Source organism: Haemaphysalis longicornis, unplaced genomic scaffold (assembly GCF_048455015.1).
Source record: "Haemaphysalis longicornis isolate Haplotype H1 unplaced genomic scaffold, Haemaphysalis longicornis Haplotype H1 scaffold_10, whole genome shotgun sequence".
Classification (NCBI taxonomy): domain Eukaryota; kingdom Metazoa; phylum Arthropoda; class Arachnida; order Ixodida; family Ixodidae; genus Haemaphysalis; species Haemaphysalis longicornis.
The window spans coordinates 125,030,307-125,055,433 of NW_027526204.1; the positions used below are offsets into that span (position 1 = coordinate 125,030,307).

Genomic DNA, 25,127 nt, shown 5'->3' on the forward strand with positions numbered 1-25,127 from the left:
AAAGAGAGAAGGAGGCGTTCGAACAGGAAGTCAAGAGGAAGGAGCTCGACTCGCAGTTGCGTATTCGAGAGATGGAAAAGGAGCAGGAGCTGCTGTTGCAACGCCGGGAACGCGAGAGCCCAGGTTCGGATGCACCGTCGGACGGGTCTACTGCTTCAAGGGCGAGCAGGATAAGCCCGCATAAATTCATGCCGCCCTTTAACGAAGAGCGTGACGACCTGGACGCATATCTGCGACGGTTCGAACGTGTGGCCGAGGGCCAGAACTGGCCTCGGGAACAGTGGGCCACGGCCCTGAGCCTTTGCCTGAGTGGCGAGGCTCTATGTGTCTTTAGCCGCATGCCGGCAACCGAGTGTGCGGATTATGACAAGTTGCGGCAGGCGTTAATGCTAAGGTTCCGCATGACCGAGGAAGGATTTCGCGAGAGGTTCCGTGATAGCGCGCCTTTGAACGGCGAGACATGCACGCAGTTTGTTACGCGCTTGCGAAATTTCCTGGAGCGTTGGGTTGAGCTCTCGGGGGGGGAGAAGAGCTACCAGGCCCTGTTCGAGTTGTTTTTGAGGGAGCAGTTCCTGGCCAATTGCTCCCCGAGTTTGCAACTTTTCTTGAAGGAAAGGAAGGACTCCGGTCTGACAGACCTCGTGGCCCGGGCGGAGCAGTATGTCGAGGCTCACGGGTGGAGCAACTTTGCGGGACGCACAGCGCTTAAACCGAGGCCAGGGGGAGACGCAACCGGAACCAATGGGAAAACGGGGCCCCCGCCTCCATCTCTCCCCGCCAAGGGCTTGAGGGTAAAGCAATGTTTTCTCTGTTCCCGTGTGGGACACCTGGCGCCGGACTGTCGAGGTGAGCAGCTTGGTCGGGGTGGGGCTCCCGTGAGATGTTTCAAGTGCGGAAAAGTTGGCCACGTTGGCCGGGACTGCAGATTAGTGTCACCGCAGCAGACCCCAGGGTTCCGGGGAGAAGCCGCAGCCGCAGGCGTCGAGGGCCACTCCGTAGAGTTCGGAGATGGAGAAGAGGTGCCGATTGTTGGCGCGGCACTCAGTCAGAAGGCGCCAGGAACGGACGCGGGGCTGCCTATCGTAGAGGGTCTGATCGGTGGCGAGAGGGTTCGTGTACTTCGCGACACGGGTTGCAACACGGCCATCGTGAAACGCTGTCTAGTTCGGGACAGAGACCTAACAGGAACGCGCTCCCGTCTGCCTCCTAGACCGGTCGGTCTTAATGCTCCCCGAGGCCTCGATAGTTGTTGACACACCTTACTTCACTGGTCGCTTGAGGGTCAAGTGCCTAGACAGCCCGCTGTATGACTTGGTTTTGGGAAACGTTGACGGCGTCCGGCCGGTCGACTGTCCGGACCCCGACTGGGGGGAGAGAACCCGCTCTCACTCGACAACAGACAACAGTCGAGGGGGGTCGGAGGAAAAACTGTCAAAGCGGGCCGCGGGTGCGCGTGTGCAGGATCGCATGGGCACCCAGACGCCAGACCTCTACGGCGCGACTGCAAGCCCCGTGGTTACCCAAACCCAGAGTCGCGACGCGGCGCCGTTCCGCAAGCTTAAGGTGGCTGAAGACTTCCCGGAAGTTGCGCGCGGTGAGCTCGTCCGGGAGCAAAGGGGTGACCCCACCCTGAAGGGATGTTACGAGCGTGTCGGAAAAATTTTCAACAACAAGAAAGGGGAAGGCCACCACTTTTTTATCAGTGACGAAGTTCTGAAGCGAAAGTACACCACCAGGTTTGGCGGCGAAGTTATGCAGGTAGTCGTTCCGAGGAAATACCGGACTGCGGTCTTGGAGCTCGCGCATGATGGGGTGATGGGAGGACACCAGGGAGCAAAGAGGACGCTACTGAAGATGCGGGCGGAGTTCTTTTGGCCGGCGATGCAAGCAGATGTCAGACGATACGTGGCCTCGTGCGACGTGTGTCAGCGTACGACTCCGAAGGGGCACACTCGGAGGGCGCCGATGATGCGGGTGCCCATAATCGACGCCCCTTTTCAGAGGGTGGCCATCGACATTGGGGGCCGTGGTTTTGCAGGAGCACGACGGAAAGCTGCATCCCGTAGCCTACGCCAGTCGGAGGTTGCTCCCCCGGGAGACCGCTTATTCCACTATCGAAAAGGAGGCGTTGGCTCTGGTTTGGGGAATAGAAAAAATTCCAATCGTTCCTGTATGGCCGGAGATTCCTCGTTCAAACCGATCATCAACCCCTGGGGTTTATCCAGGAGGCCAGGTCCGCCCACAGCCGGGTCCTTCACTGGAGTATTAAACTCCAACAGTACAGCTTCAGGGTAGCGTACATCAAGGGAAGCGAGAACGTGGGGGCTGACTACCTGAGCCGTATGGACTGAGGGAGCAACCTGCCAAAGCGAGTGAAAAAAAAAAAAAAAAAAACACACACACGCACACATCGCGGTTGGATTGCTCCGGATATACATTTTTTTTTTTTCATATGTGTTCATTTTGTACAGTCTCTTTGTTGAGTGTGCCGTGCGGCGTGCATCTTCTCCGCACGTGGATAGAGTGTTGGTGTAGGATTGAAGAGTTTTATTTTCATTCACCTTATGAGATTTGTGCGTTGAGTTCTCCCTGTTTAAGACTAGTGTGGGAGTGCAAGAGAGAGACTTGAACAGTTGTGTGCGCGATGTGGTGGCGTATGAACTTGCGCAGTGCAGTCGCCCAAAAGTGCTCTGCAGGTGAGCGCGGGCTCAGATTCGTGAGTGCGCGTTTCCACGATTCCTCGGAGCTGGGCGACCAAAAGGGACACTGACTCGCCACGAACTTTTTTCTTGCTTTTTCTCATTGCCTGTATAGAGCAGTGTGCATGTGTGGTGGCCTGTTCTTTGTGTGTGTTTGAATATTCTGGGATAATATTCTTTAGGAGGGGGCAAGTGTCACAAACTGCAGGCCAGACCCTCCATTTTTTTATTTTCGGACGGCCTCCCGGACGGAGTCGGCCATTTTGCGCCGCGCGAGGGAATTCGGGGTACCCCCTTCAGCTTTGTGCGCACCTCCTTTGTTTCGTCCTGCCTGCTACCAGGACAATGCGAGCTGCCGCATTCCAGCGCTGTTGTCCGAGGGTGACGTCACGGTCGCTGGCGTGGACGCGCGCTTGCGATCGTAGCGAAGGAAGCAAGGGCCCCCAGGAGGGGGAAAAGAGGAACAATGGGAATACTTCGAAGTGGGGCTACGGGACGGCCGGCGGAGGTTATTTAAGCGGACGCAAGCGATTGCTTGGGGCAGTCGGCGGGGATTTCAGTACGTGCTACGCGGGGAAAGGCCCGGGGGTGACGCGCTTTAGCAGAAGCACATCGGTAGGCTCGCGACGGACCGGTCCACGCCTCGGCTCAGCGCTCGAGTTCGCCCGTCACCGCGAGTCCCATGGCCGACCAGCTTCTGCACCCCGGAGCCCCGAAACACGTGAGCTGCTGCCCGGCGAGGCCATCTCCACCTCGTCGTGACTTTCTGCCGTTCAGCCGGCGGGTTCTACTTGCCTCGTAGAGACTTTCTCTTCCCGCGCCCCTCCTTCGTAATTGTTTGTCGTATCGGGTTAAAATATCCGCCTTCAGTTTTTTTTTCTAGCGTCACTCGTAACTAACAATGTTTGTCCCCTAGAGGGTTTTGCGTGTTGTATAATTGTTAGTATTTTTTTGGTAGTTACGTTGTTGAGGGCTAAACAAGTGTTTGCCTCTAGAGTGTTTTGCGTACTTGTTAGTACTTTTGTTGTAGTTGCGTTGTCGAGGTTAAAACCAGTGTTTGCCTCTAGAGTGTGTCGCGTACGGCTGTCTAAGTATGTTTTCGAGATAGAAGGTTAAGTCGTAGGCCACGGCGGATTAGTGCCTGCGCGCACAGGCCGATGGCAGTGTGAAGGTTTTTTTTTTCCCTTCTTGTGTCGGGCGTTGCCCTGTACTTTTTTTTGTTTGTGTGTACAGTAAACCTATATAGTTCAAAACGTAGCCGAGCCTCTCCGTTGTGATTTCCTTCACCCCAGCAATCTCGGCACACGTGAAAACTCACGGGCCGGCCACCCTGCTAAAATATAAATAACTGTTGTCTCGCGCCCCTCCTTTGGTATTTGCAAGCGGACGCAATTACTCGGGGGAGGAGTTTGTGACAGTGGCTGACAGCTTCCAGATATAACACGTTACTCCACCGGCCTGCGCCCATCCGTGCACTGTCATTTACCTCCACGATGCCGTTATAGCCTGTATATGTGTGGTGATCCATAGTTCAACAATAGATAATCCCATAGCATGATTTAGAAAGCCATGGCGCAAGTGTTAAGCATCAGCTCCTCGCATATTTGTTCGTTTCCGCCATTTGTCGGAAGCCTGCGCTGGCCCCACGACGTCTTGCGGAGCTTCACAGCGTAATCGTGTGGGGCCGGCGTTGAGAGTTTGAGTTAAGAACGTGTAATTTAAAAGAATGCAACAACGCCCACCACTCCGCACATACACATAATGAGCGAGCGAGCGGACTGATGGACAGACGAGGGTGCGAATGAGCGAAAGAACAGACAGACAGACAGACAGACAGACAGACAGACAGACAGACAGGCAGGCAGGCAGACAGACAGACAGACAGACAGACAGACAGACAGACAGACAGACGATGAGCAACAACATGGGCGTAATTACAAACCTGAGGAGGCTTAGCTATGTTCGTTGATCAGCGAAAAATAAATAAATAAATAAATAAATAAATAAATAAATAAATAAATAAATAAATAAATAAATTTTTAGGTAAGACACCGCAAGGCAGCGCTGAGGTATTGACGCGACGTGAGGAATCGGTTCACAGTTTGGACATGCCTTCCGAACACAAAGCCTTGGTCGCGGGCTTGGCTCTGCAGGACCTAAACGGTAATAGTATTCTCTTGAAGAGCAGGTGCCCGCAGAAGTAACTGGAACACGGGAGCTGCAGCGGAACAGCATAGGAGCGCCGTGTAGCGACCCCGATGGTAAATCAAACTAGCAGAACACGCATACGCGTCGGCCAACGGTGATAGCCGATCTATACCTCTCAACCCGCTTCGTTTAACATGTCCAAGAGCATGTTTCGCCGCATACTGGCCTCGGCGATGGCGCTCATATCAGAGACCCATCTGGCAGCGCCTCTCGCACTCTTTCAGTGCACGTGAACTGCTGGGGAAGCGTCGGAATCACAGGGGTCTGCAGTGGCAATTTTATGTGAAATTTCTAGGTATGTGCGCTATTAGCGCCATCGCCGAGAGCCGTATGCTGCGAAAAATGCTCTTCGACACGTCAAAAACTGCCATAGATAGGCTATAACCGTCGGCAGGCGCGCATGCGTGTTCTGCTACGTTCGTAAAATGTGCTGTTGGGCTAGTTGGTGCATTATGAATTACGAATATTGCGCTAAATAAACAGAGACATCTCTTTGGATATCTGTGTTTGTTCATTTAGCGCAATGTTCGTAATTCGTATCTGCTACTTTCGTTTACCGCCTGCGCAGCGACACGGCGCTCCTATGTGGTTCGGCCACAGCACCCGTGTTCCCACTACTTCTGGCGGCAGCTGTATCAGTCGAAAGCGCTGATGGAAGAGGGCGTCTAAAAGGAGCTGTCTCATTCTTCATCCACACGCAGACCTGGAGGGCGGCCGCGGTGCAGATTTTCTTTTCCACTAGCCTTGCCCAGGGCCTCAACATGATGATGGCCAGCTACAACGACTTCAGCCACAACATTGTCAGGTCAGTAACTACTCTGAATGGATAGCGAAGGGTCCGTAGGGGAGCCAACCTTTCGCCGGGTAGCCCGCGATATGGGATGCTGAGAGTTTGTCTAGTGCTGAGGCCTGATCGCGGCGGCCGCCTCTTGCAGGGACGGGTACGTCATCGCCATCACGGACTCGTGCGTCAGCATCACCGGCGGCGTCGTCATCTTCTCAGTGCTGGGCAACATGGCCTTCCAGCTTCAGGTTCCCGTGCCCGAAGTGGTGCAGTCCGGTGAGAAGAGAGAGAGAGAGAGAGAGAGAGAGAGAGAGAGAGACAGAGAGAGAGAGAGAGAGAGAGAGAGAGAGAGAACCAACTTTTATTTTCCGCAGGAAAATAAAAGTCCAGGTCCTAATTTGAAAGTGCAATTCACCGGATCCCCGTAGTACTGCAGAATTCCCGTGCGGATCCGGTGGACGTGTTTGTAGAGAGCCTCCTGGGCAGCCTGGGTGTTTACTGTCGGCGGGGGAGGCAGCCAGAACTCCAAGGAGGTGATGGAGGCGAGGGATGGGGCAAGAGATGGCGGGGTGCAGTCCGAATAAGAATGAGGGATGAATTGGAGGAAGAACAGGTGGGACAGAGAGGATGGCCAGGGCAGCGATGGATGCGGTGAAGAATATGATGGGAGGGGGGCGCTCTTCTAGCGCAAATGGCGCGGCGACCGGGGCCGCGACAGAACAGCACGTGTCCCTGAGAACAAAATCTGCTGCACTGGAGGCGGTGTGATGCACAACAAGGGGTCGGGACCCGCTGTGAATCACAACCCTGCCTTGTCATCCCTATTTCATATTTGCCGCGCTTTCGAGGCGCTTTTTCAAAGAAAGTGCTACGAGTTGTGCCGCGCCTCTGCCAGATGGCGCCACGGGTCCCGCGACCGAGAGAAGACGCAGTGAAACATCCCCCTCTCGAGGGGCACGATCAAATGCAGAGCATTTACGGGGGCGCACGACGTTAAGTAGTTTGCGTTACGTTAATGTTGTTGCACTTGTGGCAACTGCTGACGAGAGAGCGCTCGTCAGCAGTAATTTGAATGAGTCAACAATATAAGGCGCGTTCGTAGCGTCCCATTCTGTGTCGGCTTTGTGGCGCAGTGGGTAGAGCATCATGTACATTGCGTTCTGCCCGCAGGGGCGAGGGATCGATACCGGGCGCCGGATAGTATTTTTTTTTATATAGTAGGGAGGGGTGCGGTGCGGACTACGGACGTCAACGCGGGTGACATCGTGAGTTACTGAAATGCTCTGGATTTAAAACACTTGGCGTAGCTTGATCAAGTAGTGGAAGGCTGGAGAAACAGGGCAGCTGGCGGCCTCTCTCTCTTCCTCGGAGATCAGGCTGTTGCACCCCACATGGATTTCCGAACTTGTAGCTGAACGTTCTCCATGACTGGCAGGCCCGGATCGTTCTGTCCGCAGCCTTTCACATCTGCCCCAAAGTGGATCGCGTTAGCAAGGGCAAGAACCCGCGGCAACCCGCCTGGCCAATTCTGTTCGTGCACTGCGAACTCGGCGTCTGTGCGTCCTGCCGCCCCCTTCAGGTGCGGACACACGTAACTGCAGAGGCAGAGAGAGAGAGAATTGCTTTATTTAGGTAACGAGGACAGATGCCAGGGCGGAGAGAGGTAAAAAGGCAGGGGAAAGAGCAGTTCAGCCGATCTCACTGCTCACACAGTTCTCTGTATATTCACGTAAAGGCTCGCTGTTCATATGGGGTTCGCAGTTCACTCGCAAATATTTCGTGAATATTTCCCCCACTGTGAAAGAGGCTTCAGAAGGTCGAGGTCTCCGTCCGGCGTCGCATCTTGCATGCGTTGTCTGCTTAGGTTTTTCAGATGCACCCGCCGCGGTGGCTCAGTGGCTAAGACGTTGCGCTGCTGAGCACGAGGCCGCTGGTTCGATTCCCGGCCGTTGCGGCCGCTTTTCTGGTGGAGGCGAAAAGTAAAAACGCGCGTGTGTACGAAATTTCGGCACACGTTAAGATCCCCAGGTGGTCAAAACTAATCCGGAGCCCTCCACTACGGAGCACCTCATCACCTGCACTGCGTCGGCGCGTTAAACCCTACAATCAATCAATCATCAGTTTCTTCAGATGCCGAAGCCCAAGTTGCCAATCCAACTGAAGGGAGGGGGTTGGTGCCACGCCACGAACGCTGGGCAGTGTTCTCTAGGTTGAGTGGGCCGACGCCAGGCAAACGTCACGCAGAGCACGCTCGCGTGCTCTTGACATTTAAAAGACGATAGTCTTTCTTGGGCTACTTAAAGGCAAAAGTTTTGGTCTGTCTCTCTGTCTCTGACTCACTTCAGCCACCCTTCCAAAGTGAAGCAGAAGCTGCGCAATAGTCTTATATACGCACAGCCAACTCTAAATGTATAAGTCCGGTGTCAATGTTCGTACTTTTCAACATTGTTGAACAAGAACAAGACATTACGCAAATATAAGGCAGAAAATCATTACATAAGCGATATTTGAAGTGTTCCTTTATTCAGAATTTCATGGATGCATGTTTTAGCGATAGCAAATGAAATACTACATCAACTGCAGCAAACCTCCGCCTGCTGTTGCCCGTGCTACTGTAGCTACGGCGGCATTTTAAGGAATAAAACAGAAACAGCAATGAAAGGTTCGACTAGATTGGCTCCACGTTCCGCTTAGAACGCTCGTGATGTAGGGCAAGGTCGTTCTATATACGTTGTAGTAGGGCGCCTGGATTCCCGCGCGTCTCCGCCGTACGGGAGCGCTGGCATCAAGGCACCATAGTTGAGCTATGGAACGCCGTAAATTTAAATTGACTTGAGCAAACATCTAGCATGTTCATCTTGGGAGGAACGAGACGGGAGAGGAACAGCAGAGGGGTGATCGGGAAAGAGGTGGGAGGCATTTACTTGGCAGGGGTGCCAGTCGACTATCGTCTTTCAGCGACATTTACAACGAAAGGAGCAGATACGCAGCCATTTTGTATTTGTATTTTTGTAGCACAAGCTACACTACACAACCTCGGGCAGTCTTCGCGAAGTGACGAGTTTTGCCCTTGAGCGCTAGAGGTCAAACCGCACCCCCTTCCCAAGCCCCCGGCACAGAGCAGCCGCCCTATAACACGGAGAGATAGGCGGCAGGGGAGAGATAGGAGAGGAGGAACAGGAGAGACCCGTGCACGGGACGTGGCGGATGAAGGCGAGGAGGCGGCCGCCGCAGCGATAAGCGCGCTCCATGAAGGAAGGTCACGAGGCCACGTGCGGCGCAGAACCGTGTGCGATAGAGGAAGGCGAACATCCAGCTGTGGTCCCTCGTACGGCGGTGAGGCTTAAGCAACGCCGTGAGGCGAAAAAGAGAGAAAACGCTACTGTTGCGTACAGCTTCGCGACCTTCAAGTCTTACGCATTAGTGTGAGCTTCCTTCATTTTTTCGGGAGCTAGTGGCGCAAGCCTGGCCGGCGCAGGGTGCTTCTCATGAGGTGCTCGCTCATGTGGGCTCGGTCTTTATTCTTGGTATTTTTGTTTTAGTAATGCCAAACGGCGGAACTGAAAGGTTAAAGAGCTTTGCTGTTAAACACGATGGAGTTTAATCTAACCCACTCGCAGCAACATGTTGCTGAACACGACAGATTAAAAAAAATAGGGGAGAAATGGGTTCCGAGTTTTAAGGGCGGCGGTGTATCGCCCTGGCCGTGTAATTTTCTTTGTGGTTCCCGCAAACACGCAGGCACGAATACAGGCTGGAATAAATAGGAGAATACACCGAAAAAGTGACCTGTTTTGACGCATACTTACTGCGCTCTAATTCCTACTCTTGTCTCTAGCTTCCATAGACTTTGTTTTGTAGATGTCCTTTCAAACTAACAGCATACAGATGCATTTTGGCTAGAGTTGGTATATGTGGTTAATAATAGAGCTTTAAAGGTTTGCTTCCGTAATGATAATTTACATAGAAATAAAACGTAAATACGCCAGGATATAAAACAAGTTTTCTTTCGATGTCTAGCTTTCAGAACACACGCGGCAGACAGCTGCCAGAGTTGACTCTCCTCACCAAGAATGAAAAAAAAATCAGGATTTCAAATTTGAAATGCGTAAAACCAGGTACAAAGTGCTTCCAATTAATGCAGCCAGAATTCGTAGGCTACTCATAGCTAGTTGATGTTGCTAAGTGTGTAAAAATTATCACGTAAAACGCTCTGTCTGGTTTCGGCATTTTTTAATCGGGTTGTTTTTACGTGTTTTCTTGTTTTGTCTTGGCGTGCAGCGTTTGGCTTAGCGTTCGTGGTATACCCTCAGGCGCTGAGCCTGATTAATTGGCCCAACCTCTGGGCGGTGACATTTTTCGCCATGCTCTTCCTAGTGGCCATTGACTCCGAGGTGAGTGAGTGCAAATCAATCAATCAATCAATCAATCAATCAATCAATCAATCAATCAATCAATCAATCAATCAATCAATCAATCAATCAATCAATCAATCAATCAATCAATCAATCAATCAATCAATCAATCAATCAATCAATCAATCAATCAATCAATAAGTCAGTCAGTCAGTCAATCAAACATCTATCAATAAATCAATTCTCGCGACAATGACTCAGAGGTAAGTGCAACAAAGAAGTTGCTCTCATCTGAGGCATCTGCACCTGAAGCCCCAAAGGAGACGCTTACAGTCGTGTATAGTATAGGATGAAAGGATGGAGCGTGGACTAAAAGAGACGGGGATATATCTAAGATACCGGACCGCGAAGAATAATCAGGTCGACGAGAGCTCTGGCCTCTGATGCAACCAGAATTGTCTGGCTCCAAGGCAGTGTTACGGGAGCGAGTTTCAGGTGGGGTAACTTAGCAACTTTTGATTAGCCTTGTTTGTAATGAAATACAACCCACCCCTCTCTTCGTTCTCAGTTCGGTTTCGTGGAATCGGCGCTTACGCCGCTTAAGGACGAGAGCGAGGCCTGCCGCGCCCACGAGACGTACGTGGCGACCATCTGCTGCGTCTGCTTCTTCATCGCGGGCCTGCCCATCGCCTCTCAGGTGCAAAAACGTTACCATATATTAACAGCGGAGTTGTTGAAGGTCGGGCTTTTTCGTCCATCTGCTGTAGGCCGTCCGGCACGCATGGGCAGGAGCAGGTAACCAGACTCGGTGGTGGCCTCGCAGAAACCGGTTCCCAGACCCACCGACAGAGGGCGTTGGGGTCTCGCAGGAACGGGCGCCTCTCCCTCCCAGAAAGAGAGGGGCGGTAGCGTCCGCTACCGCTGTTTAGCGCCCGATTCCTCCGCGCGAACTGGAGAATTTGCGCGGTGACGGTGCTGCCGTTATCGGGCGCGCGCACGTTGACGTTCGAGCCCACACAAGGGAACCACAGCTCAATAGTTTCACGAGATGTCACGCGAAGTGTAACTGGGTTTAATATTTTTTACTGTAGTAGTTCCGAAGCTCGGTTAGGGCTTGTCGGCTTGAGTGTCAGCGGAGTTGAATCAACGCCCTCTCTTGATTAGTTGGTGCTGGAGGCATCGTTGTGGTGATGTGCAGAGAGAACCGCTATGTAAAATATTGAATTAAAGTATCCGAGTTTTAAACGTGTAACTTGTACCGAAGGTAGAAGGTGCGCCGTCGTTGAAGAATACGAATTTATTTAATCCATCAGGATTCTTAACGTGCACCTAAATTTTCATTCCCTAGTGTTTTTCTTGTTCACCTTCATCATAAAAAGGGAAGCTGTGGCGGGGATGGAACCCGCATCCTTAGGTTCAGTAACAAAAGCGTGATCAGGGCTAGTTGGTTGAACATACTGAATAAATTTGGGGCGCTAAACAACGGGGGAACAATGGTCGCTGAAATGGACTGCATGCCTTCTCTATGGATGTTGTGGACCTATATTACCCCATGATGGGTTGTTCAGTGCCTTGAGAGACAAATTAGAGGATTTAGGTGAACTAAAATTTAACGGAAAAACCGGTGTTAGCAGTGACAGTTTTTTATAACTTGTTCATTTTTACCTTCAGAGTACTGTTGTCGAATTTGAAGACAGGTTTTATGTTCAAGAGCGTGGAATTTGTATCGGTTTGTCGCCAGCCCCCATTCTTTCCGATATTTATTTGAGTGCCTTTGATAAGAGCGTAAAGAAGAAATTGGCAGATTCGTATCACCTCTCCAAACTTAGATATGTGGATGACTATCTTGTTGTGGTTAATAAAGTGGCCGGAACCAGCTTGAATAACGTAGTAAATGGAGTCATTGAAACGTTTGTCAGCTCTTCGAAATCGCTTAAGTTTACGTGGGAGCTGCCAAGCAATAACTGTCTGCGGTTCCTAGATTTGAACCTCACTTTTGAGAACACGCATGTGTGTTGGCAATACAAGCCGCACGCTAACAAGCAGCTGATTCCACTTGATAGCGCTCACTCGAAATTAATCAAAAGAGGTGTGGCCATGACATGCATCAAGGCAGCCTTAAACAAGACGTGCGCGCACAAGATACAAGACGAATTTAATGAACAGATTGATTTATTGTAGGCTTTAACGCGCCGACGCAGCGCGGCGATGAGGCGCGCCGTGGTGGAGGGCTCCGGATTAATTTTGACCACCTGGGGATCTTTAACGTGCGCCGAAATGTCGTACACACGGGTGTTTTTGCTTTCCGCCTCCATCAGAAAAGCAGCCGCCGTGGCCGGGAGTCGAACCCGCGACCTTTATGAACAGATTGCTCGGCTGAGCAATGCGGGATTGTCTTCTGCAATTGTTTCTGCAGGTGTTTGCGAAGCACTTCTGCAAAAATTTGAACGATAACCGAAGGAAGGTGACATGCAAAAGAAAATAGTAAAAAAGAAAGTTTACGTTATCCCGTATTGACACAGTATCTCGCACAACCTCAGAAAAGTAGCTCATGTATGAAGTCAATATCGTGTTTAGCGCGCCCTGCAAATTGGAGAAGGTTTGTCCTATGATGACGCAAAGGAAGCGGCAATCGTGCTCCAAGAAGCACGGCGAATTATGCACTGAATGTCCCATGGGAGTTCATTACGAGATTCCCATGAGTTGTAACAAGTGCCCTATTGGCCAAACAGGCAGGTGTTTCAACGAGAGAGCGCGCGAGCACTGTTGGGGAATAAAGTACAACGCGGGAGGCCACATGGCTGAGCACTGCAAAAGGTGCACTCTGCAGGGTACAAACTGCACTCCGCTCTTCAAACAGGCCACGTTTTTAAAATGGGTCAGAAATATGCAAGAAAGGGAGATTGTGGAGGCATACTTCATTCACAAAACGGGAAAGAAGTGCATCAGTACACCGTCGGTCGCATTATCACTCAAAGAACTCGAGTTCTTAGATGCACACGTGTAGGTTGGCACACGTTGTTTGGTGCGACATTTTTATGACGTCAGAACAGTGTTTTTAACCTAGGGTTTTTCACTAATAAAGTTTAGTTGGAAGTGGCGCCTTGTCTGTGTCTACATGTTTCTTCTGGTACCCGCTGTCTACCACCTCAAATTTATTCATTAGGTTCAGTAGAAACTTACATAGAATTTTGAAAATATCAGATAAGTTATTTCTAACATTGCGCATTTATTTTATTATTTGGCTTTTTTATGATTTAATGTTAATATTTGTACTAAGATAGTGTATTGATCTTAAGATTCTCTCATCTCTTGCTCTGTGTATTCTCTGTTGAAGTGGTATGTATACGTGGGAGCCTCGTTCGCATTTTTACTATTTGATTGATTAACTAATACGTTAGCCTTAATGATAGTGTAAAGACAATAGACTTTATTAAAGATCTAGACTTTACTAAAAGTCATTTCCTTTTCGCTCCAAACATTTAGCAAAGATGTGCTTTTTGGTAAACGGAAAAAGCTGGCATTACGCTTTAAAAGGAACGATGAACACACGGAGGTTTAAAGCGAAGCTTTCTGTGCCTAACTGATGGAATTTGATGTCGCGCCAGAACGTACTGCAGGAAAGCCAACTTTGCATAATGGTTTTCACGAAACGATGATGATAAGCGAAGACACATCATGCGCCTCCAGACAAAGAAGTGTTTTCGTGGTCGTTGTCGAACTTGGGTGCCTCGTGTCGTGAAGCCGACGTTTATCCGATTGCGTCGTTTCGACACTGTCGAAACAGTTTGGATTTTGGACTGCGACTGTGACTTAGGTTGCATGGGAGAAAACTCCGTGTTTTTCTTTCTCCTAGGGAACGGACTGTGATTTTTCCCCATATAGATTCAGCTAGTAGAGGGGCGTTAGGGAATCGGATGGTGTCGGGGGCAATCGTAAGTGAAGGCCAGTGCCAAACTCTAAAACTGCTTGAGTGATGTTGACACGGTTATGCTTGTTCTGTGACTAGGTTATAAGCCAAATTTAGGGCGATCAAATGCGGATGCGCAGAGTTCATTAGATTTCGCAACTCTCGTGCAGGGAGGTGTCTACATCTTGACCCTAATGGACGAGTTTGTTGCTAGTCACTTGATTCCGTGGATTGGCGTGGCGGAGATGGTGACTCTCGTCTTTGGCTATGGTAAGTGCATTAGGCGACTGGTGTTATAAAAGCGAAACACACGTGCACGAAATGACACGTATGCGTACAGCTCGGGTGTGGAGTGCATAAAGTTTTGTCTGCAGCAACAGGGACCAGGAAGACAACGAAACAGGACGAAGCACAACTAACAGCTGGTTTATTTAGACGCATTTAACATATACACCAGGTCCCAGCGAATATGCAGCGAGATTTTAAAAAATAGCAATGGCGTTACTCGACGAAAACCTAGTGCATAATGCTTCAAGTAAATCAGACTATCGGTCAGTAATTTGGTTCGTTATGAGATTGAATAATTATAATAATTATTATCTAACTCGAGAAATACTGTCCTAATCATTAAGGTATCAATGAGGCACTTGTAGGTACCCACGAGACGCATCTAACTGCGGTATTTTGGGGGGCCAACTAGTTGCGTGGTCATTTATTTGAACTTATAAAGAAACCCAGCGAAATAGCAAGGACACCACGGGATCGCGCTTCCACCCGCATCACAAACCAGAGTCCTCAAATAAGCTGATTGAAAAGCGACTGCTTTGCCTGTCACACGCCCGTTGAGACAGTTCATCACGTTAATAGTGGCATTCAAGGAGCACTAAGAGCCAGTTTCGCAAATTGCCTATGGCAGATAGTCACAAACTCGGTTACGATTTCTTCTTTCTTTGTTCTCTTTATTGCATTCTGTTTAACTGACAGGCAACCTGTTAGAGCTCACTGCTTTATGATACGGGTAGGAGCGCCGTCGCGTGGTAGTTTTCATATTTCGCGGGGTTTCTTTATCAGTCAGAATAAATGAGTAAAAATTTCTTCGCTGAAAATACCGCAGTTAGAGGCGTCCCGTGGCTACCTACAAATGAAACATTGACATTTTAATTATAAGGACAGTACCTCTAGAGTTTAGAGCTCAACAACGAAAAAATAACGGGCCGCTACTCCCCTTCAGCGGCAAGTATATAGCGCAAACCGAAGGGGCGGGAAACACTTTTTACGCTGGGTGAACTAAAACAACGGTCAGCAGCACGACCACACATGTGCGATTGCTTCTCTGCCCAAGGAATTAAGCCGCTAGAGACGAGATATTTGTGGGAGAATGGGAGACGCTTACTGCACAAGCGTTATTGAAGAAATAGTCATCTAAACTGTTAGGAATGCTAGAACTAAAGATGCTAACTGGCTATACATTGCACACTTTATATTTTCATCCCTCGCAGCGCTGGCTTATGGTCGAGTGATCTAAAGCACTAGGTATATTGTTTTGCAAGTGGCAAGTTCGAATCCCCGATACTGCATGTCTTCTTTTAAGTATACTTATTTGTTTTTGGGGTAATGTTTTCTGTACTAAAATCACCATGGTTGCGCTGTAACGTTCGCTGCTCGACGAGCGAATTCGCAGAACGCGTGCAGGCTTACACTGACGCGCTGGCGAGTTCTTGTTGGGAGGTGTTGCCATGAGCACCAACTGCTTCCGGCCACGGTGCCGAATCAGTCAACCCTGCTCCTGGTCCGAACACGCCTCGTACCATACAGGCACGAGCCAGGCAATCTCTGAAGGTGGTAGCAAGGCGCACCATATTTGAGCGTCTCCAGTGACGCGGAGGGCGTTTATCTAAAGAGTACACCTCGGCTAGTGGTCGCTACGATTCCAAGCCGCCTTGCAGGCTTGTCTGACATATTTTACATCCGACAACATGGTAGAAGAGCGGTATGCCGATGAATGAGATATCGAGAATGTTAAGCCAGCGATAACATGGGATGCCAAGCTCGTTGTTACAGAGAACCGAAACTGAAACTGGTTTGAATTCTAATCTTGCACATCGTCCAATCACATTGCGTCTCGTATACGCGTCACTGCTGTTAGTTGCTGCTGCCGCCCCAGACGTCGCATAGTATTATTTAGTCTTTCAGGCTCCATAAAAAAATACTCCTGCATCTACCATGTAAACAATGAAAGGTGTGTTCATTTAATCCAGTCTATGCAATACAAATAAAAACAGAAGTTTGGCAAATTCTTTTCAGCGTCCCGTTAAGCAGATTAGTTAATAATGGACATCATTTTTAAGGTCAATACGCGTCTTAAACCTCAGTCGTTTACGTCTTATTATTTGGATCTACATTTTAAGTAAAGTTATGAATAGGCAGGATTTACAAGATCAGTGCAGTGGAAATGACAGTGTTTGCGTACATGTCTTATTTAGTAATGGCCGCCTTCAACGCTCGAGGGAAATAAAATAGCTCAAACCTTTCTCCCAAATTCTGTCACCTCTATGTAGTGTAATAGCTCATGATTTTAAATCGAAGCTTTCAGCCTTTCCCTGATATTGTTCGTAGTCCACCAAAAATGCACTACAGGAAAGCTAACTATGTCTGATGATGATGATCGTTGTTGAAGTGAAGAAAAATTAAAACGCTGCCCGAGGTCAGAATCGAAGCTGGGGCCCGAACGTTATGAAGCAGAAATCTATCTAAGCGTGGTATTTGGGCACGAGGAAGCAGCTTGGATTCGGAGAGCGGTGCATGGACGGGCAAAATCAGGCAAAAAGAAAAACATTCAACCCTCCGTTTAACAACAGCGGCAGTTACACTCTAGGCAAAGCAATGGAATGCCCGTATTAGAAAATAACTTGAGAGCGCAATCATAGTGCAGTAAACGGTCGGCCCGCTTTTGGAGTGGTTTATTTGGGGTTGGACGTGATTTTGAAAAGCGCGTTCTTTCATCGTTCTTGTTTCGACAGAGGGGTAGTTTTTTTTTACTTTGGCTAGTCTGGGCATTAATTCTTTTGTAATACACCGTGTCATGTGCCCTCCGGAAATTTCTTCCGCAGGCATATCGCGCATGATGGCAGACGTGGAGTTCATGCTCGGCAGCCCACCTGGCATGTTTATGTACGTCACCTGGAAGTTCATGCTGCCGATTTTCGTGGTGGTAAGAGAACCGACAATGACACGTATACGCGGTCTCGTGGAACACTTTGACGGCGAGTAAGGCCCATTAACGCCGAGTCATGCCGAGTAGGCCACGCGCAGCAAAAATGGCACTTCGCAATTGCACGCACGCACGCACACACGCACGCACGCACGCACGCACGCACACACAGAGAGAGAGAGAGAGAGAGAGAGAGAGAGAGAGAGAGAGAGAGAGAGAGAGAGAGAGAGAGAGTGGTAAACGCGGCAAACCACTTGAAGTCCAGTGTGTGTCACGTCCATTTTTTGTGCACTGTGTCTTTCAAAGGGGACAACCATTTTTCTTAGAAGCAAAAATTGGTCTGTCTGTCATTCTGTCTGTCTGTCTGTCTGCCTTTTTTTTGGAGGCCCAGACTGGCCGTAACAAGTCTAACCAACAAAGCATTTGTGTTTAGTGGCCGAGCCGGCTTCAAGAAAATTGCCATGAGGCTGGGTACTGTAAGCTGGTTTTCCCGCATTGTTGTACGATGAAGAATAGCCATCTATGGTGGTTGTATGGTTACAACCCCACTTTGTGCATTTGTCAGTGTCAGCCAAAATGTGATTCCACATTAACTTGCAGCTGCGTTTCCCAGCCAGCGAGCTCAGACCTGGATATGCAGCTTCCTGGAGCACCCACCAATTCGATTCCACAGCAAGAGCTCCCTGTGTATACCTCAAACTTTGTTTCTTCATAGGGGAGTTTCTCAAGGATCAGTATTACGTCCACTTCTCTTCAACGTGGCCATAAACACAATTGCTCGCGTCCTAGGACGGAATACCTCAGCCCGTTTTGCTATTTACGCTGATGACATTGTCGTCTGGACGGAAGCGGCAGATAACATTCGCAAAGTGCGTATGCAAACTTAATTACAGGCAACAGTATTCAGCCTCTAAAATTCCCTCGCAGAACTTAGCTTGGCACTTTCGCCCAGCAGAACAGAATTTCTGAGTGTGGATGGACGGCGACTAACAAACCCGGCCGAACAACTGACACTCAAAATGCGCACAGAAACATTAACCTAAAAAACGGCAATATTCGACTACTCAGCGTCGGAGTTAGCAGTTGCACCAGTCCCAACGCGTGGATTCGTACCGCACGCGCAACCTGGCGACAGACGATTCACCTTATTTCCCGTATCTCAAGCAAATTCGGCGGATCCAGTCAACGGGCCTCTCTTATGCTTGCGCGAGCGGTGGTGGTCGGCAGAATCACTTATGCAATACCAGCATACATTTTGTCACAAAAACAGATACGGGACCTGAATGTCCTGTACCGTGCAGCAATCCGGACAATCACTGGGCTCCCTAAACATACCCGCATTGATATCCTCGAACAGGCCGTTCAACTGCCGCCGCTTACCAACATAGTGGAGGAAACGCAACTTAGGCACCAGCACCGGCTTGAACACACACCGCAAGGCCAAGCACTCAGACGACGGGATTTGGAAACAGCGAAGTCGACCCCACCCTAATACCACCTTCAGTGCCACCCTGGGAACGCCGAACAAACGGTATCGTACGTTGGAAACCAATCGCATGATGAAACACGGCCGTACGGGAACGATATATACGCAAGCTTAAGCAAGATAAAGGCCCTGATGAATGGGACATCTTTACAGATGCCTAATTTGATGGCGCGCAAGCGGCCATTGCTTGGGTATGCCCTGAACACCCTGTCCTCAATGGCCGTGCCCGAAATGCGCACACCTACGGCCTCGCCAAAGCGGAACTCCTTGGAATACTCAGGGTGCTTCAACAATTGAAACACACTGCACCAACTAACGTCACCAAGTTCAGACTAATTACGGACTCTCATACAGCGTTACACGAGTTCTACAACGCTAACACTCACAATGCAAAGGCGAATAACATCATAGCATTAATAAAGACCATACAACAACAAGGCACGATTGTTCGACTTGCGTGGACACCTGGTCACATGGTTGTAGCAGATGGAAATCAGCAAGCCCACGACGCTGCAAGGGAGTGCCTCCCTTGCAGCGTCGTGGGTGCAAGGGAGTGCCTCCCTTGCAACTTCCCGCCTGCACCTACTCAAGTGACATGGTATTTGCTGCGAGAGCGTTTGCAACAAGAAAGCCGTAAGCGAGTGCGAGACATTACCCCGCGGGGCTTCCTGCCTGCAGGAATCCCCCTCAGACAGCAAGAAGAATTTTACATGAAAAAGGCCTACACAAACACGGCATATACCTTGGACGTAACACGAAAATGGTACAACGGGGCAACTTCCCTCAGAACGGCACCCACGTGAACCTTTTGCGGGCAGGCTACAACGCCTAACCTATACCATTTATTCTGACACTGTCCGACATTTGACGAGGGCAGAGCCGCCCTGCTTGACGAATGGCCATCGCCATCTGACACTCACCCGCACATACAGCTACTCTGGAGTAACGCACGCTTAGTCGGAGCAATAGGCCAATACGCACTAGAGAGTGGGCTCTACAAAGCAGTATAGAGCGGGCTTGACCATGTTTTACAGGCGGCACACAAGAACGAAGACGCCCGCGAAAGGACCTATGATTCCACAATTAACTTTAGTGGTATCCCTTTTAATCGCCTCTCTACTTACATCCTTCCCCCGAAAGGGCTTCGTGCCTCTTTAGGAAGCTCTCTACAAACACGTGCACCGGATCCGCACGGGCATTCTGGAGTACTATGTGAATCCGGTGAATTTAACTTTCAAATAAGGACCTGGACTTAGGTCCTGCGGAAAATAAAAGTTAGTTCTTTCTCTCTCTCTTTTATAAAAAAGCATATTAATTCATTAATTTATTCAATTATACTCCTTTCCACCGCTGCTGTCTCTTTACCGTCTCCCTTACTATGCGAAATGCCGCCCGCTCTCCGGCGGCCACCTGGGCGGCGCACTAGGGACGTCATTGCCTCTGCCCACCAATCCAATGCCCTTTGTGGCGTAGATATGGCGCCACTCTCCTTATAATTAAACATAGAAAATACCCACTATAGGTAAGCCCAAGCACAAAAAATCTCACCAGAGCGGGGGGCTTCACTGGACTTTCCTCAAAACAAATTGTGCTGACGGCATTTGCAGTGCTTACGTTGTGTTAAGAAATGTCATAACGTGTAAAAATGTCATAATTCCCAGCCAGGTACATTAGCACAAGAACAGAGAAAATATTTTGCCTTTCTACTTGTGATTTCCTCCATTTACATTGTCGTTAAACCGCGAGCCATGTTTACTCGAGCAACGATCTCGGAGTGGTCCTGTTGGCGTTTTCACTCTTACTCGGCCCATAAGGTACTTAAACTGACATTTGAGTATCCCTCATTTATACGAACAGGTCCTGGCCATCACGTCGCTGACGAACTTCGAGTCGCTGACCATGAAGCGCCATGGCGAAGTGTACCATTTCCCGGCTTGGGCTCAGATCATCATGGGCCTGTTTATTGCTGGCGTGGGCCTGGCGATGATTCCCATCATTGCCATCAAGGAGCTCTGGTACAATAACTGGGTGAGTGCTCGGCTGGAGGCAGCAGGCGAAACGTGGCGAATATTCCAATATCATCGATTGTACTGACAAGGGTATTGATTGGTACCTGAAAATCGTCGTGGCGGTACTCGTGATTTTTGATAAACAATGTTTAGAAGCAGGTTAATTAACGTTCAACGAAACCGTAGTGAATGTGAATACGAGTCACTTAACTTTCCTCCCCTCACATTGGCTGAAAGATTTTCAGGGGACAGACAACAGCTTTCGGTGGAGTGCATGTGCTCTAGCTCATACGACAGTCAGCGTTTTATGTAATGGGGTAACCACAAGGTATTTTCAATAAATTAGAGGAAATGTTTTGGCACTGAATTATCTGAAACCTAAAAGGTGCTGCCACATGTTGTGCCTAAATGTGGCACTAGTGTTCGGATACACAGAGCTCAGTTTCGGTTTCAATGTGGCCACATTACAAGGTAGGAAAGACTTCACATATTTTTTTAGTGGGGTACAAGTTTTTTAAATATCTTTGTTCATCTCACGTACAGTCATGGCACCTTGAAAAACAGCGCACAAAACACGGACGTAGAGAGGTTACACAGACACGAGCGCTGACGAGCAACTGGTGAAATTTTATTAAATTTGGCAATAAATAGAAGAAAAGAAAGCAATCATACGCCAGTACAAACGAGATAAATAAACAGCTTAAAAGCGGCGTCGGGAGTAAAAGTTGATAAAACACACAAATTTCTTTTTATCCGGCCAGATAAGCAAACGCGCGCTCAAAGAGTGCCACGGAAGGCGAACTGACGCAATCCTTCCCCTTAGTGGGTATAGCCTTAAAGATTTCGCGGGATCGGGCATCACGATACCGTTTTAAAATGCGGGTTTCGTTGAGCTTGGGCTAGCAATCATTGCGATTCTTGCAGTGTAAGGCCAGATTGCTACCAGTTCCTGTGCGCATGTTATTTGAATGCTCACGAAGACGTGTTTTTTGCGCTGTTTTTCAAGGTGTCATGCATACCCAACTAGCCCAAAGTCAAGCTTTATTGCGGTACAGTCATGGACACAAGAAATGCGAACACGAGAATACGAACCAGAACTCGAAAACTGCAAAATACTGTTTGCGGAAGTCCCAGAACGGCGCAGTATTGGTATATTTGGAAAGACAAATTTTCGAACTTTGTTACTAGAAGTCGCGGGCCACTTTCACTTGCATAAAAAGACAGCACGCTATTGGTGCGTTCTGGTCCATATTTCCATGATCGCATTTAATTTGCCCATGACTGCACAATTGAAAGTATGTTGCTGCGCGGATCACGGTCATGGCTTTCAGCATTCCTTTTGGAAGCACGCATAATACGCCTGGTAGACCTCAAAATTCCGCTTGCAAATGTTCTACGGCGGTGGAAGGGAAATCGTGTACCTTCAAGGTGTTTAAATCATGCCCGTTCAGTTCGGATAGACAGCATACACCCCAAAAAATCGGTTCGCTGTCTATTTATTGAGTGTGTAACGAACAAAACCTATGACTGCGCGTCAGTGCTGGTGTGGCGCCACTCACGGTGGCTTCAATTCACTGCTTGTGTAACCGGTTCAGTGAGCGGAAGTTCCTCCTCGTTACGCTGCTGAACCGCTTCCCGCATCTGAGCTCGAGTAAGCGGCTGTACTGCCGACGGTCTTTCTGAAGTCATTGTGTGGTACTGTCAAGGATTATCGGCGGTTCACAATACTGCAGCCTAGCAGCGTCTGGGCCTGTTGCCTCGGCGGGCAGCTTTAATTGAGGCTAAGCTCCTGCAGTGTGTGCCATCACAACCAAAGTGTCGCTCTACAAGGTATGCGCACCTCTCCTCAGTCTTCCTTCACCCAGGCCCGCACGACGTGGAACTGGGCTCGCCTATGGTGTGACCTCGAGCTTTTAACCAAACGCAAGAAGCCTGAATGACCTTTCGCGAGATTCTTTCGCTGCACGGATTAGGCGTAGAATAGACGCTTATTTCACGCTTCTGAAAAAAAAAAGATCTGCCGGCTTCAGAACATAATGTCGGATAAACACAATGGCGGTGAATAGAAAAAAAAAAAACATTTTCCTCCAATTGTGGACTGCATTGTTGTAAACTCATATGGCGACCAACTAGGGCGGCTACCGCGCGGTTATTCACCGGAGAGGATATTCCAGCTGGATGCTTCACGAGGGCTTCAAAATTGCATGACTGACCTTTTCCGGCTGTCTTTTTATGAGGAAAGTGCGTGGTGATTGACTGCGGCTATAGACGTGTGTTCTGGCCCGGCGTCGTGACGTAGGATAAGTTTTCGGCATGCTCAGAACACCGTGGCAGAACGTTTTCAGCATAGTTTCGCTTTCACAGAGCTCGAGCTGCATTTCGGTTGCGAACAATTTAGGAGAAGTTATTCTGACTTGGTCGCGAGTGAATTCCGGATCCGTATTGCCCGTTCGCAGGACTTCAGGAAGGCGGTGAGCCCACGTGACAGCTGGGGTCCAAAGGGCTACGAGGACCGTAGGCGCTACAGGCTGTTCATGGTTGAGAAGGGCTACATGACAGCCGAAGACGCCGACCGACTAAACGAGGTCGAGAAGCCCATGCGTGAGCTCGAGATCAAGCTCAAGGCTCTCGAAGAGGCCAAGGAAGCTGGCGCAGAGGGTGACAAGGCCGAGAAGGATCCCGGGGCAGGGGGCGAGAAAAAGGAACCCAAGGCCGATTTACTGGCCGAAACCAAAGAAGAAATGAAATTGTAGAGTGATGTAAAATAAAGCCATGGTAACTCGTGTGGTTGTTTGTGCCGAAATAAATGACAAGAACAGAAAGGGTGACTGCCAATTTCTACAGCATGCGTATATAATACCTTTCCACCTTTTTCTTAAGTAAGCGTTGTAATTCCTCAATGAACTTGATGACTACAGTGATTTACACGTACAAGCAACTTTTTCGCATCTCTTAAATTCTTCAAAGTGTTTCCGATCGTTTTCTGTTGCAAAATTTAATACAAACTCAAACGTCATGCGGACATGTGTCTTCTATATTGTTATCAGTTCAACTTAGCAAGGGACAATCGAGTTTCCATTACAAGTATTGAAAGCGCGTAGTAACCACCAGCAATAAGATCTTCTATGACTTAAAGGGGCGCCATTGTAGTGACGTTCAGGGCATTGTTTTCATGTATGGTTTATGGCCAGCAACAATTTATAGCAGTGAGCATCCTGTTTTCATCCACTTGATACGTGGACGGCCAAACGTAGTTTATTTTATTGCTCATTGCGAGGCGTGTATTCGTACTTTATTTTGGATTTTACTATTTTCACAAAGGCACACTTACGCGCTACTGCTGAATGAACACGAAACGCCTTTGTCACGGCAGGAACCCTGTCTTTATCATAAAAACGGGCTAAATCTGAAATTTAGTTGCACATTCTTTATTTGTCGTCTAAGGGGAGGAACACTGGGAATAAAGTTACACACGGTCGAACAGACGTAATCAGCACCCTGCACACTGTTACAGCAGCACTGTAACGTCAGCAAATATTTCAGGTAATGTATGTCACAGTAGACCTGTCTATTTATACAATAGAGCAGAGCGATTGCTGTAATCATCAGAGGAGTAGGTAAAAGTGTGAGTCTAGCCAGAAGCAGAGTATAAGAAATGAGGTTAGCAAAAAGCAAATGATTAAAAAAACAGTTTAAAAAGACCTCAGAGTCATTAATAAAAACAAGAATAACAATAAATATCTATTTTCATATAAACATATATATACATTTGCACAAACTCGTTCAAACACTTATTCGCAGATATTTTTAGACAGAAAGAAACGCTCGCAACTACTGAGTGCCGTAAAAAGAATGAAAGTATTAAAAGATACAAGCCATATGCAGCATCCCTAATGTACAATAAAACGAGACGCCGCATATTTCTTCAAATAGCAAGGTAATAAAAAAACAGAGGAAGAATGCTCATTAGTATGCCTGTGGAAGTGTACACAATTAGAAAAAAAAACATAAGGAAAGTGGGGAAGCTATTTGAGAAACCACACATTGTAAGGGAGTAATGTTCTATACCCTGGCTATGAAATATTTTGCAGACTCCTTGAAACATAATTTCGGGCATATTGGTTAATGTTTCTGTCGGCTGAAAAAACAATGTTTGTTTTCATTATCATGTCTTTCTTTGTGGATGTAGGGTGTCATGTGGTTACGTATTGTAGGAAGTATTGCTGGTCACTATATTTTACCTCAATGCATTGTGTACATTGGCCCTATTACTGTTTGCTATACGTACCGACGCGCTCATTAACAACCAGAGAAAAAAACGTATTTGGTAAATGGGCACCTCAATGGAGCTGCGATGGTTGTTTTCTTTGGGTGTTGTTTACAGCCACAAGATTTGAGGCTCTCAACTTGCATTTTTTTCTTTTTGATACCTGTGCAGCAGACGATTGTTTATTTAAAAGCTCAT

General features: G+C 48.6%; 1 protein-coding gene across 1 annotated transcript in view; it reads left to right on the forward strand.

Annotated features, from left to right (window-relative positions):
• Window positions 1–23,415, forward strand: part of LOC144160080 (sodium- and chloride-dependent glycine transporter 1-like) — a 43,034-nt gene extending 19,619 nt beyond the window's left edge. Inside the window, exons 7-14 of the mRNA XM_077691688.1 lie at window positions 5,609–5,712; window positions 5,843–5,967; window positions 9,973–10,085; window positions 10,615–10,743; window positions 14,127–14,226; window positions 17,067–17,167; window positions 20,511–20,681; window positions 23,119–23,415. Of these exons, the coding sequence (XP_077547814.1) occupies window positions 5,609–5,712; window positions 5,843–5,967; window positions 9,973–10,085; window positions 10,615–10,743; window positions 14,127–14,226; window positions 17,067–17,167; window positions 20,511–20,681; window positions 23,119–23,415 (1,140 nt within the window). The remainder of the gene's footprint in view (window positions 1–5,608; window positions 5,713–5,842; window positions 5,968–9,972; window positions 10,086–10,614; window positions 10,744–14,126; window positions 14,227–17,066; window positions 17,168–20,510; window positions 20,682–23,118) is intronic.
• Window positions 23,416–25,127: the final 1,712 nt, after the last annotated feature.